The 15834-nt window shown below is 36.2% G+C and overlaps 1 protein-coding gene across 1 annotated transcript in view; it reads right to left on the bottom strand.

The window, feature by feature from the left end:
- LOC126975622 (phosphatidylinositol 4-kinase type 2-beta) overlaps window positions 1-15834 on the bottom strand; it is a 46391-nt gene that overhangs the window by 13208 nt on the left and 17349 nt on the right. Inside the window, exons 3-5 of the mRNA XM_050823612.1 lie at window positions 10533-10733; window positions 3967-4092; window positions 2801-2898 (exon numbers count right to left, since the gene is read on the bottom strand). Coding sequence (XP_050679569.1) covers window positions 2801-2898; window positions 3967-4092; window positions 10533-10733 — 425 coding nt within the window. The remainder of the gene's footprint in view (window positions 1-2800; window positions 2899-3966; window positions 4093-10532; window positions 10734-15834) is intronic.

Genomic DNA, 15834 nt, shown 5'->3' with positions numbered 1-15834 from the left:
ATTGTTTAAATTACTGTCCTATAAGCTTAGTAAAAATTATGAATGCTGTGATAGCTTATAAGTGAATTAACTCTTATCCATATTATTATTATATTTTAAGTTTAAGCATGTAAAGAGTGTAATTTGTTAGTTGCCCAAATATATAAATAAATAAAGCAGGCAGCAATACGTAAAATGACCCAAAGTATTATAATAAATATAAAATTGACACAATTTTTACACAAATCATCTTGCCCCAAGTTAAGCATATATAGCCTGTGTTATGGGTTACAAGACAATGATATATTTAATACAATATACTTACTTAAACATACATAAATACATTTAAACACCCATGACTCGGAAACAAACATCCATATTCATCATATAAATGCTTGCACCTACCGGGATTCGAACCCAGGACCTCTAGTTGTTATTATTATGTTGTGTCTTTTAAGCTATATTTGTTATAGCTTCCCATCAGCTGGCATTCAACCTTGAAAATTGGGATGTAACAAAATACATATTATACTAGCTGACCCAACAAACGTTGTATTGCCGATACTAAAATCGCGATACAAAAGTAACTGTTGATCGTAGATGGGTGAAAATTTGAAGTTGTATGTATTTTTTAATGATGTCTCATAATCAAACAAATTAAAGAAAAAATGTCAAAAAAGAAATCGTGTGGACCACCCTTAACATTTAGGGGGATGAAAAACTCAAAATTTCATGAGAATCGGTCGAGCCGTTTCGGAAGAGTTCAAAGTTTAACACCATGACACGAGAATTTTATATATTAGATTATATAAAAAATTTTTCGTGAGAATTTCGTTTTCCACTTTTATGCAGATGGTGCTTCAGCATCCCAACTTTTATATAGATTAACAAGTCGTTACAGAAGGTCGATAAGATTGACCTTTATTTATTTATGGTGTATGTGGATGATGTAGCTACTGTACTCAATAACTTTTGTATTAATTTACATATACTTTTTTGACTTACTCGTGTAAGACATTGACTATTTGACGTTTGAGTATGTCTGTTGCATCACTTCACATATTATATTGTAATTGAAATGATTTGTAAAACGATGAAAATGTAAATCTTGACATAAAAGAGTGGCAATGAGTGTCTTGCTACTTCTTCTCATCAGCTCAACCCTTTACGAAGTAGCGGTAGATTCAATATGAAAAATATTTTATTTTTTTTGACATTCATAAGTGTCATTTCCGTAACCGTGATTGGATTTGATATGCAGGGATCTGTTGATCACTATGGAAATAGGTAATATGGCAAATATTTGCAATTAGAATGTGTTTGCTGTATTCATAGCTTACAGGACTACATCTGCTAAGAATGTAAAACATCCGGCTCTCCCATTACTTTTTCCCTTGTTTACTCTGTGAATAAGCTTGTTTATATGAGTAATGTTTGAGCGGAACTATGTATAATATTATATAAATACAAGTGTCTGTAACTCTAATAAATAAATACAGATCTTTCAGAAAGCTCAAGTTAGTCGGGGTAATTAGCTACTTTCTAATTTAATTATTGTCTTTAATTTTCGCAATTTTTAAAGAAGTAGATTTTTTGAATAATTAAACCGGTCAAACGTGGGTCGGACTTACACACGAAGGATTCCGTACCATCGTATAATACAATATCTACTTTTTCAACACTCTTGTAAAAGAACAAAAAATATTTGCTTGGCGGCCATTTTGGTTTTTATTTTCATACTAGCTGCCCCGACATACGTTGTTCTGTATAAAATTAAATTGAATTTGTCAACAATATTTCATAACATCAATAATTATTTCGTAAAATATGCTCCATGTTGTTATAAAGAAATTATTTCACAGTAGAACTGTCAACCCGTGCGTCAATAAATTCTCATATAGAAAATATGTCCATACAAAACAAATATTGGAAATAAAAATAATTATGGGTCCCAAATCGAAATAAAAACTATCCTATCTCTTAAGTTGGATTAAACTGCACTCCATGAAGTTATCCCAATTAAAATCCGTTCATTAATTTAGGATTTCACTGGAAACAAACATCAAGACACTGGATTTATTACATATAACTAGCTATTCCCGTTTTAAAAGGAAATAAATTAATGAAGGAGCGTTGGATTTCGCACCGAATAGTGGTAGTTTCATGTCGATACGATCAGTGGTTTAGACGTGAAAGAGCCTCAAACAAGGACCATTTTCATCTTTATATATATAATTCTTCTGTGAGTGTGTATGTCACTGAACTCCTCCTAGACGGCTGGACCGATTTGGACAAAATTTTTTGTGTGAGTTCAAGGGGATTCGAGTATGGTTTAGATTCACAATTGAACTACCTCCTAAACGGCTGGACCGATTTTGATGATATTTTTGTGTGTTCCAGTGAATTTGAGATTAGTGTGTGTCTTCAGGTGGATTTGAGAATGGTTTAGATTCACAATTAAACTACCTACTAAACGACTGAACCGATTTTGATGATGTTTTTGTTTATTTCAGTGAATTTGAGATTGGTTTAGATTCTCAATTCTGTCCATATAATTTAATTCTCCTGCTCATGTGTATGTTAGTGAACTCCTCCTAACGGTTGGAACGATTTTTCAAATTTAAGACGTGTACAGGACAACGTCTGTTGGGTCCACTAGTATATATATATATATATATATATATATAAGAGAGTGACAATGTTAATTCACATCATTTCAATTACAGTTGTCTGAATATAGCGGTTTATGAGATATGAGATAAGTACAACGGAGTCTTAATAATAGGGTCCTGTTGGTTACCCTTCGTTGGTTGGAACATACTTCTTCATGAGGTGTTCTGGTGGTGGGTCCTGTTCGAACCGTCTCAGCCAGTAGTCAGCATCTTTATATCCCTCCACAAACAGTTGGAAAGATCCTTTCTGTAACAATAACTCTGTATTTAATACACAAGACTATATCAAATAATTGCATATGCATGCGGGAGCTAGAAAGACATTGGAATAGAATAGATTCAAAGAGCGATGGCTGGCCCATGCGTCATGCTCGTGACCAGCACCCGTTCCGTACTTGTAGTGGCAAGATGATCCTGTTGATTTATGTTATTATATTATTTGTAATCGCTAATAAATGCTCGCAAATTACCTTTTTTTTATAATTAATTATAATTAAATACATTGTTCTTCATGCCTAATATAAATTAACAGTCTCAGTCTCAAAAACAGAAACAAAGAGGCACCTTTAAATTAAATTCCTCTGGATGGCTCACTAGGAAACCCTGTGCAGCGCCAACCAGTGATTACCGTCTGCTATGTAAGTTTATTTAATGTTAATAATTAATGAAATAAAACTAAGACTGACACTGACACAATATTTATCTAACTTTAAAGCATACCTATCTTATAATAAGAACTGTAACAAAATTAAATAAGAATAGATAAAGTAAACAGTTATATAGATAAAGCAATGTTATAAATAAATATTCATAATTAAATATATAAACTTATATTAATTTTGTCAAAATACGCAACACACACTCTTTCTGTTTCATTTATCAGTGTTCGTTGTATGTGGAGCTCGCATGATATCATCAACTTGGCTTTGCGTAGAGACGTCGCTTCATTGTGTGTCTTCTACCGCATTTATCACGGGAAGTGTTCCAAAGAGCAGTTTCCCCTGATTCTTCGCACGACACGCCACAAGTTAGGATATCATCCCCACCATCTGGATGTGTGGCGGTCCTCCACAGTGCGGTTTTCAAGGAGCTTTCTTCCTCGTACTACAAAGCTGTGGAATGAGCTTCCTTGTGCGGTGTTTCCGTGACGATACGAAATGGGTACCTTCAAAAAAAGCGCATACACCTTCCTTAGGGCCGGCAACGCTCCTACGATTCCTCTGGTGTTGCAAGAGAATGTGGGCGGCGGTGATCACTTAACACCAGGTGACCCGTACGCTCGTTTATCCTCCTTTTTACATAAAAAAAAACATACCTTAGGAGGCAGCCCCATTCTGTTAAAGCGTAGATTGGGGAACTGCTCTGTGATGGCCCGCTTCAGTCTCGATCGTTCTCTGTCTATCCGTAAGTAGTTGAACGTCTCAGACACCAATTTCACCACCTGTAACGTAAGACTGAATCAGTGATAAGGAAAACATAAAGCTCTTTCGTTTTGTACATTAAACATTGGGTTAACCTATGAATTGGAAAAGCTATGCTATCCTAGCCAGAGCTTGGATAATATATCCACTGATCCGCTAAATGTCACTCATATTTGAAAATATAAATCCTGAACTACATATTCAACATGATCTTAAGGTGCAACTCAAAAAGGCTGAGGTGGCAAACATTGCATATTTGATTAAAAAGAGCACAAAAGAAGAATGCTTGAGAGTTTCTTGCGCCGCTACTTCTCTCTCAGATCGCCATTTGTTTCCGAAGCGGCAAAAGTAGTATTAGAAGTGACATCAAAAATAATTCTAAAGGAAGCAATGTTGAGAAAAAAAAGTCTTTTAATTTAGATTTTTTTTTATGGAATAGGAGGACAATAGAGCGTACGGGTCACCTCGTGTTAAGTGATCACCGCCGCCCTCATTCTCTTGCAACACCAGAAGAATAACAAGAGCGTTGCCGGCCTTCAAGGAAGGTGTACGCGCTTTTTTTGAATGTACCCATGTCGTATCGTCCCGGAAACACCGCACAAGGAAGCTCATTCCACAGCTTTGTAGTACGTGGAAGAAAGCTAATTGAAAACCGCACTGTGGAGGACCGCCACACATCCAGATGGTGGGGATGATATCCTAACTTGTGGCGTTTCGTGCGAAGGTGGAACTCGGCGGCAGGAATCAGGTTAAACAGCTCTTCCGAACACTCCCCGTGATAAATGCGGTAGAAGACACACAATGAAGCGACGTCTCTACGCAACGCCAAGTGATCCAGCCGTTCACAGAGCGCTAGGTCCCCGACAATTCGAGCTGCTCTGCGTTGCTCGCGGTCAAATGGATCGAGCTGATACTGGGGTGCGCCAGACCAGAGATGACAGCAATACTCCATGTGTGGCCGGACCTGCGCTTTGTAGAGCGCTAGAATGTGGGCCGGCTTGAAGTATTGAAATGAATGTATCACAGCAGACCTGTTAAAACTCTCTGCAACATATTTACCAAGAAGGGTGTTTCGATGAGCTGTTTGATTCCTGTTTAACCTGATTCCTAGGTATTATCCTCATCATGTGGATATATATTGTTTTCCCCTATGGTGCGGTTGTGTAATAAGCTTCCTTACGCAATGTATCCAGGTTCATACGACAAGGGTTCACATCAAAAGAACGGCAAGGCCCCTGCAATTCATCTACTGTGTTGGTATGTATGGGCGGCGATGTCGCTAACCATCAGGCAAGTTTTGTCTTACTCTTCCAAAAAAAAAATTGCAACACAAATGTTTTTTTATGATAATAAGGGACGAGACAAGCGTCAACGGACGTTCACCTGATGGATATTGATACGCCCTGCCCATAACAATACAATGCCGCTCAGGATTCTAGAAAAACCCAAAACATATGAACTGCACCACTATTGCGCTCGTCATTTTGGGACATAATATATTAAGTATCATTTGCCCAGTAATTAAACTAAAATATATCGAGGACAACCCAGGTTCCGGTGAATAATTAACCGATTAGTTTATTAGTCTTGAATAAATAATAATCATTTATTCAAGATTAATAATATGTGGCACAGAATGTTTTGTGCCCTACCGAATGGGTTGTCCGGAGGTCCCTTTTATATGTGACCAGGTGATAGTTGGCCCACCTGACATTAACTATCATCATCTTGTATAATGTTCTGGACGTGATACAAGACCACAATCATACAACACACTGCGATGGTAGAAAGACTAAACATGGTAGCTAAAAAGGGCTGTAGTGGCAATGGAAGTAAGTTGGAAAACCAAAGGAAAATAAGTATGAAAAACTCGACCCCAGTCATCCTTGAAAACCTTGTTCTGACAAAACAAAGAACCGTAAAAAATTATGTTAATTCAATGACGTTTTATCTACATATCTTATCTAATATATAAAATTCTCGTGTCATGGTGTTAAACTTTGAACTCCTCCGAAACGGCTTGACCGATTCTCATGAAATTTTTAATGCATATTGGGTAGGTCTGAGAATCGGACAACATCTATTTTTCATCCCCCTAAATGTTAAGGGTGGTCCACGCGAAATTTTTTTTCTATTTTTTTTACATTTATTTTTAAATTTGTTTGATTATGAGTCAGCATTAAAAAATACATACAACTTCAAATTTTCACCCATCTACGATCAACAGTTACTTTTGTATCGCGATTTTAACATCGGCAATACAAAGTTTGCTGGGTCAGCTAGTAATATATGTATAAATTACGTGACATGTTGTTTGTCCGCGATGGACTCCTAAACTAATGAACGGATTTTAATGGGGATAACTTCATGGAGTGCAGTTTAGTCTAACTTAAGAGATAGGATAGTTTTAATTTCGATTTAGGACCCATAATTATTTTTATTTTCAATATTTGTTTTGTATGGACATACTTCCTATGAAAGAATTTAGTGACGCACGGTTTGACAGTTCCGCTATGAAACAATTTCATTATAACAACAGGGAGCATTTTTACGAAATAATTCTTGATGTTTTGAAATATTATTGGCAAATTCCTATAAAACAGTATTTTGTTTGAAATATCTACAGAAAAAGTCTATCAGATCAATATAAGCAGCAATGTAAAATAGTTATTCAGTTCAGGTTTGATTTTGACAGTGACAGTTCACACACGACTAAGGAGAAAAGTGTGCATACATTGTCTTTAAGCGCACTTTTGCCGTACCGCTATCAGACTGCGAATGATATGTCTTTATGTGTATAATAGCCGTTCTCGCCCGCTTTGCTGGGCGAATTTTAAAAGAAAATAAATTAAGGAAGGAACGTTGGAATTCGAAAAATAAGTAGCCGTAAACCATCTAGGATAAATTTCACATAGAATTGTGGTAGTTTCATGTTGATAGGATTAGTGGTTTAGACGTGTTGGAGTCTCAAAGAAATACCATTTTCATTATAATATATATATATATATCTTTTAGGATTCGAGAATGGTTTAGATTCACAATTGAACTACCTCCTAAACGGCTGGACCGATTTTGATGATTTTTTGTGTGTTGCAGTGAATTTGAGATTGGTGTGTGTCTTCAAGTGGATTTGATAATGGTTTTGACTCACAATTAAACTACCTCCTAAACGGCTGGACCGATTTTGATGATTTTTTTGTGTGTTGTAGTGAATTTGAGATTGGTTTAGATTCTCAATTCCGTCGATATAATATAATTATCCTGCTCATGTGTATTTAAGTTGACTCCTCCCAACGGATGGACCGATTTTTAAAATTTAAGACGTGTGTCCGAAATTTCCGACAGGACAACGTCTGTTGGGTCCACTAGTATATATATAATATAATATAAATATACAATAATATTTTAAACAGCTGAAGTAAATGCGGCAATGTATAGATTTGTTTTTATACGTGATGTGTCTAGATATGTATAGAACGTCATTGTGTTAATCATTGCATAACAATTATTACAGCAAATTAAATATTTAATATCAATTTCGTGATACTCGCGTTATTCACATAAATTCAGAAAGTTTTTGAAGTGAAACTTCTTTAGAATCGTTGTGATTTCAAACCGGATGCAACGGAAAAAACGACAGGTAAAAGACACAAATACAAAAATGTGTCGGATGAAGCCGGCAAACAATGAGACAGAAATATGCATAGTATTGAAGTGAAAACTTCTTTATCATCGTTGTGATTTGAAAGTCGATGAAACGAAAAAGTGACAATAAAAAGAGCAGTCACATCAATTCATAATATTTAACATGGGAGATAATGAGATAGGAAGCATAATACAATGTTTTGGTACCAGGCGATCATAGTTAAAGAAGAGATTGTCTTAAGTATGGCGCGAGTATACCTTAATATATTCTGACTCCAAGCGTACGACGTATTACTACATAGACACCAGGAGAACATATTATTATATAATATATTAGTGGTGGTAGGAATGTCTTTCATAGTGATTGAAATCATGTGTCATCCTAGCAACACGTACCAGGAATTCATATGCAGTTTAGAGGTTCATGCACCATGCAGGTTTCACTTCTGACATGTGTACTTTGTACGCACGCAATGTTTTTTTATTTAATAAAACGTAATGTGTAAATAGGTATTTATAGTTTTACATTAAAGAATTCAGATCATATTAAATGGTGGAGATCATACAAAGTTAAGATAAAGCGTGTCATTGACCCCGCGCGATGCATAAAGATGTCAATGTTCTTTTAATCAAAACATCTAAGCATAAAAATTAAATTGTATTGTTTTATGAAAATAAGCGTCGAGACGAGCAGTACGTTCAGCTGATTGATACGCCCTGCCAATGCAGTGCCGCCGAGGATTCTTGAAATACCCAAAAACTCTGAGCTGCACTATAAATGCGCTCGTCACCTTGAGACTTAAGATGTTAAGTCTCATTTGCCCAGTTATTTCACTAGCTACGGTGCCCTTCAGACCGAAACGCAGTAATGCTTACACATTACTGCTTCACGGCAGAAATAGGCGCCGTTGTGGTACCCATAATCTAGCCGGCATTCTGTGCAAAGGAGCCTCCCACTTATAAACTGTATGGTCTTATTGTAACATCGATGTAACATACACACCATACGGGTTATAAGGTCGGTTAGGTAATAACGAGCGCTTTCACTTTTAGACCAAATGCCTTTGAAAATGATAAAAAGTGAAACAAAATAATAGTAGGATGAAACCCATTGGAAAAGGACGAGAATATAACAAAAATTAAGGGAAACAAAATACGGGAAAAATATTAAAAAAATAATTAATTAATTATTAATAATTATCCATATTTTTGCTGCTACGAAACAACAGGTATGAATTCTTTATGAAATGCCTTTTGTTGGACTTAAATTTTCCGAACATTTACAATTGTAATTTTTTTATACCATCAGAAAGTAGATATTTCAACGAACAAAAAGCCCCCAAACTTTTTGAAAAAAGCTGATATTTTGACGTCAGAATTTTCGATTGAAAATTAGGATGCTTTTTTTATATTAAGTTAAAATAAGTTGAAAAAATAAATATTTTAAATCAAATAAATTACAGTGTAGTTGGGACATAATAAGATAAGTTTTCACCAAATTTCGTAGAATAACATTTTTTATTTTTGAAAAAGATATAAATAAAAAACCAAAAATCTTTCGGAATCCATGAATAATTCAAGACCAAAATTAGCCAAATCGGTGCAGCCGTTCTCGAGTTAGCGAGACTAACGAACAGCAATACATTTTTATATATATTATTAACGATTATTAAAGAACGTTCACATGCAATCAATCGCTTCCCTGTCACATTCGTACAAATACGAATCTAAAAATATCAATACCATCATCCCGGATTGAAGAAAGATCACCAAAGCGTTCCATATATCGGTCACTGAATTGTCGAAAGCAGAAGATAGATTGAAATATTAACATAGGATCGGAACTAAGGATCGCGATTGAATATACTTATGGCTGCGCCTGTTTCTGCCGTGAAGCAGTAATGTTCAAGCATTACTGTGTTTCGGTCTGAAGGGCGCCGTAGCTAGTAAAATTACTGGGCAAATGAGACTTTTTTTTATTAATTTGTTTTCAACACATATATCTAGCCTTTCAGGATTATTTCCAATGCGCTAGTGTAACATTCATATTTTAAAAATAAATTAACATTCAAAATGAGCATAAACTAAAAAATACGTGTCATCTGCCATCTCTGCTGTCATCTCTGGTCTGGCGCACCCCAGTATCAGCTCGATCCATTTGACCGCGTGCAACGCAGAGCAGCTCGAATTGTCGGGGACCCAGTGCTCTGTGAACGGCTGGATCACTTGGCGCTGCGTAGAGACGTCGCTTCATTGTGTGTCTTCTACCGCATTTATCACGGGGAGTGTTCCGGAGAGCTGTTTTACCTAATTCCTGCCGCCGAATTCCACCTTCGCACGACACGCCACAAGTTAGGATGTCATCCTCACCATCTGGATGTGTGGCGGTCCTCCACAGTGCGGTTTACAAGGAGCTTTCTTCCTCGCAAAGCTGTGGAATGAACTTCCTTGTGCGGTGTTTCCGGGACGATACGACATGGGTACCTTTCAAAAAAAGCGCGTACACCTTCCTTAAAGGCCGGCAACGCTCCTGTGATTCCTCTGGTGTTGCAAGAGAGTGTGGGCGGCGGTGATCACTTAACAACAACTTCAAAAAACCCGTACGCTCGTTTGTCCTCCTATTCCATAAAAAAAAAAAGAACCTTAACATCTTACGTCTCAGGTGACGAGCGCAATTGTAGTAACGCTCAGAACTTCAAAAATCCTGAGCGGCATTGCATTCGTATAGGTAGGACGTGTCAATTACCATCAGCTGAACGTCATACTAGCCTCGTCCCTTACTGTCACAAAAAATGTGAATAGAGAGGTGAATCACCTTGGTCTTGGGCACTATCTTGAGTCCGATCTTGGCGTCGACGAGGCTGGCACCCGCCTCGGACAGGTAGCCCTGGTTGGGGATGAGGCACGACCTTCCGAAGCAGCACGGACAGCACAGCTTGTGCATCCACTTGGTCCACTTCGGGTTGAGGCGCCCGTAAGGTTCCTCATCCTTCGGCTTGAACACGCCGATGATTTTCTGGAATATCACCGGTGAGCTACATCAGAGATCTTATAACACAACAAAAAAGCGGCCAAGTGCAAGTCGGCTTTCGCCCTTGAAGGGTTCCGTAGCAGCAAGTAGCATAGTTTATTTATTTATTTATTAGGAAGCCAACGTGCATACAACTATCTTAATCTATAGATACATTTCAAAATTCTTTTATAATGTTGTATACTCCACTTACAGGTAAACTCGACATGCTTAATAGTATTATATACATCCTTTGTTAAACTAAAACTTTTGAAAACAATTTTTGAAAAAATTTTACAAATTAAAGCCACAAGCAAAAAATTGATAAAAAATAAAAAACTATGTTCTTTCTTAATAACCAAGGAAAACTAAAGAATAAAAAAATAACTATGAACAATGACTAACCATCTTGCAGTACTTTCATAATTTTTTTGACTTCTTTGTTAAAACATTGGGCAGAGTGCTGAAAAATATCTATACCGGCTCTTTTAACCAAGTTGTTGTAGGTGACAACTATTCTATACAAAGGGGCGGATCTGCCTAGGTTCGATCTAGTTAATCTAGGCCTGAACGTTAGTTTTTTGATAACATGTGACCTAGCATTACGCTTTGGTACCGCCAATTGAACCCTACTCAACAGATTTGGGCAATCGACCCCTCCATCTATAACATTTTTTAGGAAAGAGAGATCAATTAAGTCCCTGCGATCAGACAGTGACGACGCTTTATACAATTTTAAAAGATCAGTGTAGGTGTTTTTATGTATTTTATCCTTGTAGACTAGGTGCCGTAAGAACTTCTTCTGGACTCTCTCTACCCTATTCTTATGTATTTGATAATATGGGATCCATGCAATAGAACAGTATTCAAGTCTGCTTCGAACAAGCGAATTAAAAACTGCTAGTTTAGTAGAAAGTATAAAAGTTCTTGAAGATCGTTGTAAAGATTTATTTATTTATTATAATTTCAATTTTACACAACATTACTAGTTGAACCTAATGCGCTAATGACGAATTAAATAAATAAATAAATTCTTTATTTTGCTAGAAAACATGTAACAATGGGTGTAAATAGTTTTAATGTATCAATGTTATCGGCCATTTCTGGCATGCAAAATTATTACTAACAAAATTCTAGTTATTATTATAATTGATTTAACATTAATAAACTCTATATTTCAAGTACTTAGGTCAATTTAAATTATAATTATTATTTTTAAATGTCATTATTTAAAGACTAGAATTAATATATATTTTTAAATCAATTTAAATTAACCCAATGTGTCAATATTTTATAAAAAAAAATATTTAAATAAAATTAAAATATATATATATATATATATAAAATTAAAATAAAATTATAAAAAAAAACTACTTGCTAGATCTCGTTCGAACCAATTTTCAGTGGAAGTTTGCATGGTATATAATATATTTTTTTTAGTTTTAACATCGGACGGCCGGACACATTGTACCACTTTGGAAGTGTCTATCGCGCAAACTATTCAGTTTAAAAAAAAACTGATATTAGAAACCTCAATATCATTCTATCCATAAATACCCCACACGTATGGGATTGTTAAAAAATTTGTGTTTCAATTCTAAGTATTCCCCATACCCCCAATTTTTTTTTTTTTTTAGTTTTATGTGAAAATCTTAATGCGGTTTACAGAATATATGTACTTACTTAAAGTGGCTGTGACATACGGACGGACAGCCAGACAGACATGAAGAATCAATAAGGTTTCCGTTTTCTGCGATTTGGCTACGGAACCCTAATAAAAGAGCATTATTATAAATTTCGCCCGTACTTGACATCTCTAAGGCTTCTTAGGTCTTGTGTTCACGACACCGGAGCCGTAGCGCGAACATATTAACAGAGGCATCACTTACTATATGAATGTTACTGTTGATGTATTACAATATGCATTAGTGTATGTACAGTCAGCGTCAAAAAGGAAGCGTCACCCATAATCAATGTTGATGTTAATATCTCAACTGAAGTTAAAGTTAGTCGACAATCTAATTTGAATCTCTTAAATTTAAATCTATAAAAAATCAGATTTGACTTATCACCGAAAGTGTATTTTCCACAAATGTATCCTGGATATTTTTGAACACTTTGTGTAGCGATATATTTGCGTTTAATGTAGCTTTGTTTATGAAGTGTATGGTGTCCCGATATATTTTGAATACTTTGGATGACGCCCTCTATTTGGTCACTGTCAGTGAATCGTTGTATTATGTAACAATCGGTGTTGCCATGTTTTTAAATACAATGGCTGACGATGTTTTTGACGCTGACTGTACCTTATTGGCGGAATTTTTTAAATAGATAAAAAAAAAAATGTGCAGATGTGGATTCGTCTTCACCTTCAAATCACATCAAGGCGCTAAGCTGGAGAAAATATTATTATATTATATCCCTTTTTGTTGGATAAAATAATAATGCATGCATGCATATTTCTTCCCTTTGTGGTGGAAGACGCGTCGCTTATAAAACATTTTGACTTACTTGTGTAAGGCATTGCCAAAATCACACGCCAAAATCTGGCACGAGACTCAATTGAGTCTCGTGCCAGATTTTGGCGAGACAACACGTCCTGAGGATGCCTCGTGTAGAGGCGAAACGTGTCGAATTGTTTTAAAAACAAATATTGGCGGAATTAACACTAAAGAAAACTTAAATCATTTGTATAATTATGGATTTCCGCAAAGTAACGCCTAATTCAATAGATTTTGATTTTATTTGACGCAGGCTTTGAGTGATGACTTAAGATCTTGTGAGGTACCTCAGTCTCACAATAAGTTTGGTGAGGCCATAGACCAAGCATAGTAACTCGACATCGGTTTGTCGTGGCCAACATGAGACAGATAATATCCTATATATATATAGGTACATAATATAACACAAGTGTTCTTCCACTATCACTTTTACCTCGTAAAACACAACATCGCACCATATTTCCTTCGATTCTACTTAAAATTGTCACTGGTGTTGAATAAATTGTAGATATTTCACACGTTTCATAAGTTTTGTGTGCAGCGCTTTCAAGTTTGTTTAGCACACCGGGTGTGCTGACCTTGAAAAAACCGACACGCATGGCGAAACAAAAATCTTATCACTCTTATCTCATTTCTTTGCTACGAATGCTACGAGTATATTGGACTCAACGCCGCACAAACGTCTCGATACTTGAAGAGCTCAAGGTGAAAGAAAGGCTTTCATCTATAGTCAGAGCCCGTATCCTCACATACTTCGGACATATCACGCGACGTGGAGAGCATGCCATAGATAGACTTGTTGTTCAGGGAAGGGTCAACGGCAGTAGGTCAAGAGGACGCTCCCCTATGCGCTGGACAGACCAGATCAAAGCCCTAACCAATACTCGCTTCAACACATGTGCCAGAGAAGCAACAGCCAGGGATAACTGGCGTAGAATCGTTCGTCGTTCGAAGTGACCACGACTGCTCTGTCAAGAGTAATCCGACGAAGAAGAAGAATCTCATTTCTTTACATAAGACTCGCATAAGTTTTTCTTTTTCTCGTGTGGGTGAGACAGAAGCTATCAATTAGTGTAGTTATTATACTTGGTCTATGGGTGAGGCAAACAGTTTGAATTGAAACGATCGGTTGTTTAGAGGACAGTGTCAAAGTCTTGGGCAACTAACCTGCAGACTGCTACCTTAACACTGTATAATTTATAGTATGGTAATTTGTAGGTAAATAGTATCTATAGAAATCTTGATAAGAAGGTGATTCAAACGATATCGGACGAACTAATTCAGGTATTTAATTGAGGAAGATTATCGCCTATTTAATAATCATACCCATGTCGTAGGATTTATTCGTCTAAAACTTCGTAAAAAATAGGGAGTGACCTTGAACCATTATTTTGAGCAATGCACGCTCACTAACACAAAGTGACATACAAATAGTTAGCTTGTCACGCACACTAAAGTAATAAACCTGGGTTTGTTTTTTCATCGGTTGTCTAGCAGTAGGGATGCTCTATCTAGACCATAGGTTCTCAACGTGGGCGATAATGCCCTCTTGTGGGCGTTTGAGACTTTCGGGGGGGCAGTAGAAGATCCAGAGAATTGAGATGAGATTGAGATGGCGCAGATGCGGCGTGGGTAGATTAAAAAATATAGTCTAAAAAGGCAAAAAAATACACGACAATACCTTAGAGAAAAACATATTCTCAAAGTGGGCGGTGAGCAAAATAAGTTTGAGAAACTATGAACTAGACGTAAAAATTTTCTAAAACTATGTATCCTTTGTGAACAGTTTTACTTCCGGATTTCTTGATTTGTAAATTGCTATCATCCACTTCCTCCTTTTTCTTAACTTTTATTTGACATTTTAAGATGACATAAATGTAAAAAATAGTTATTTACTACCATCATGCAGAGACACCGCGGCATCCATTTTGTTTTTTTTTTGCGTTTGTACATCGCGATAAACTATAAACTAAACAACTCGCATTAAGTAGCCGAATCGCCGTAGACGGAACACGAAGTTTTTCCCACGAATGTTATCGCGATATATGCAGTGCACGCAGAAGAAGCTAGATGCCAATAATACGGCAAACTTCCGTAGCGGCCAAAGGAGGATGGCGAGAACGCATGTATTTTGGGACCCACTGAAAGAAGTGGCGTACATCATGGAAACTTATTAATATATAATTGTAGAACGTAACAATACTAAGAAAAAAGCAAATCGTAAGTAAATCTAAGAAAGTGGGAGAAAAAAGATACACCTAAAAGTAAAATATAACGTAAAATTATTAATTGAAATCTATTGTTAAATCAATAATTTGTATCTTATGTCTATGCCTAATTACTCTCTGCTAAAAGATAATCTATACTAATATTATAAAGCTGCAGTGTTTGTTTGTTTGTTTGAACGCGCTAATCTCTGGTACTACTGGTGCAATTTGAATGATTCTTTCAGTGTTGGGTAGTCCAATTATCGAGGAAGGCTATAGGCTATGTTTTTGTTTTTTCAAAATTAGGGATCCGTAATAAAAATGCTATTTTGTAACACAAGCTGTAAAATCGAAAACCTATTTTTGCGTGCGCTGCAAAAACTATTGACAATAGAACAA

This window comes from Leptidea sinapis, chromosome 36, assembly GCF_905404315.1.
Source record: "Leptidea sinapis chromosome 36, ilLepSina1.1, whole genome shotgun sequence".
Classification (NCBI taxonomy): Eukaryota; Metazoa; Arthropoda; class Insecta; order Lepidoptera; family Pieridae; genus Leptidea; species Leptidea sinapis.
Note: the sequence above shows the minus strand (reverse complement) of the source record. Positions and strands in the feature narration are given on the sequence as shown.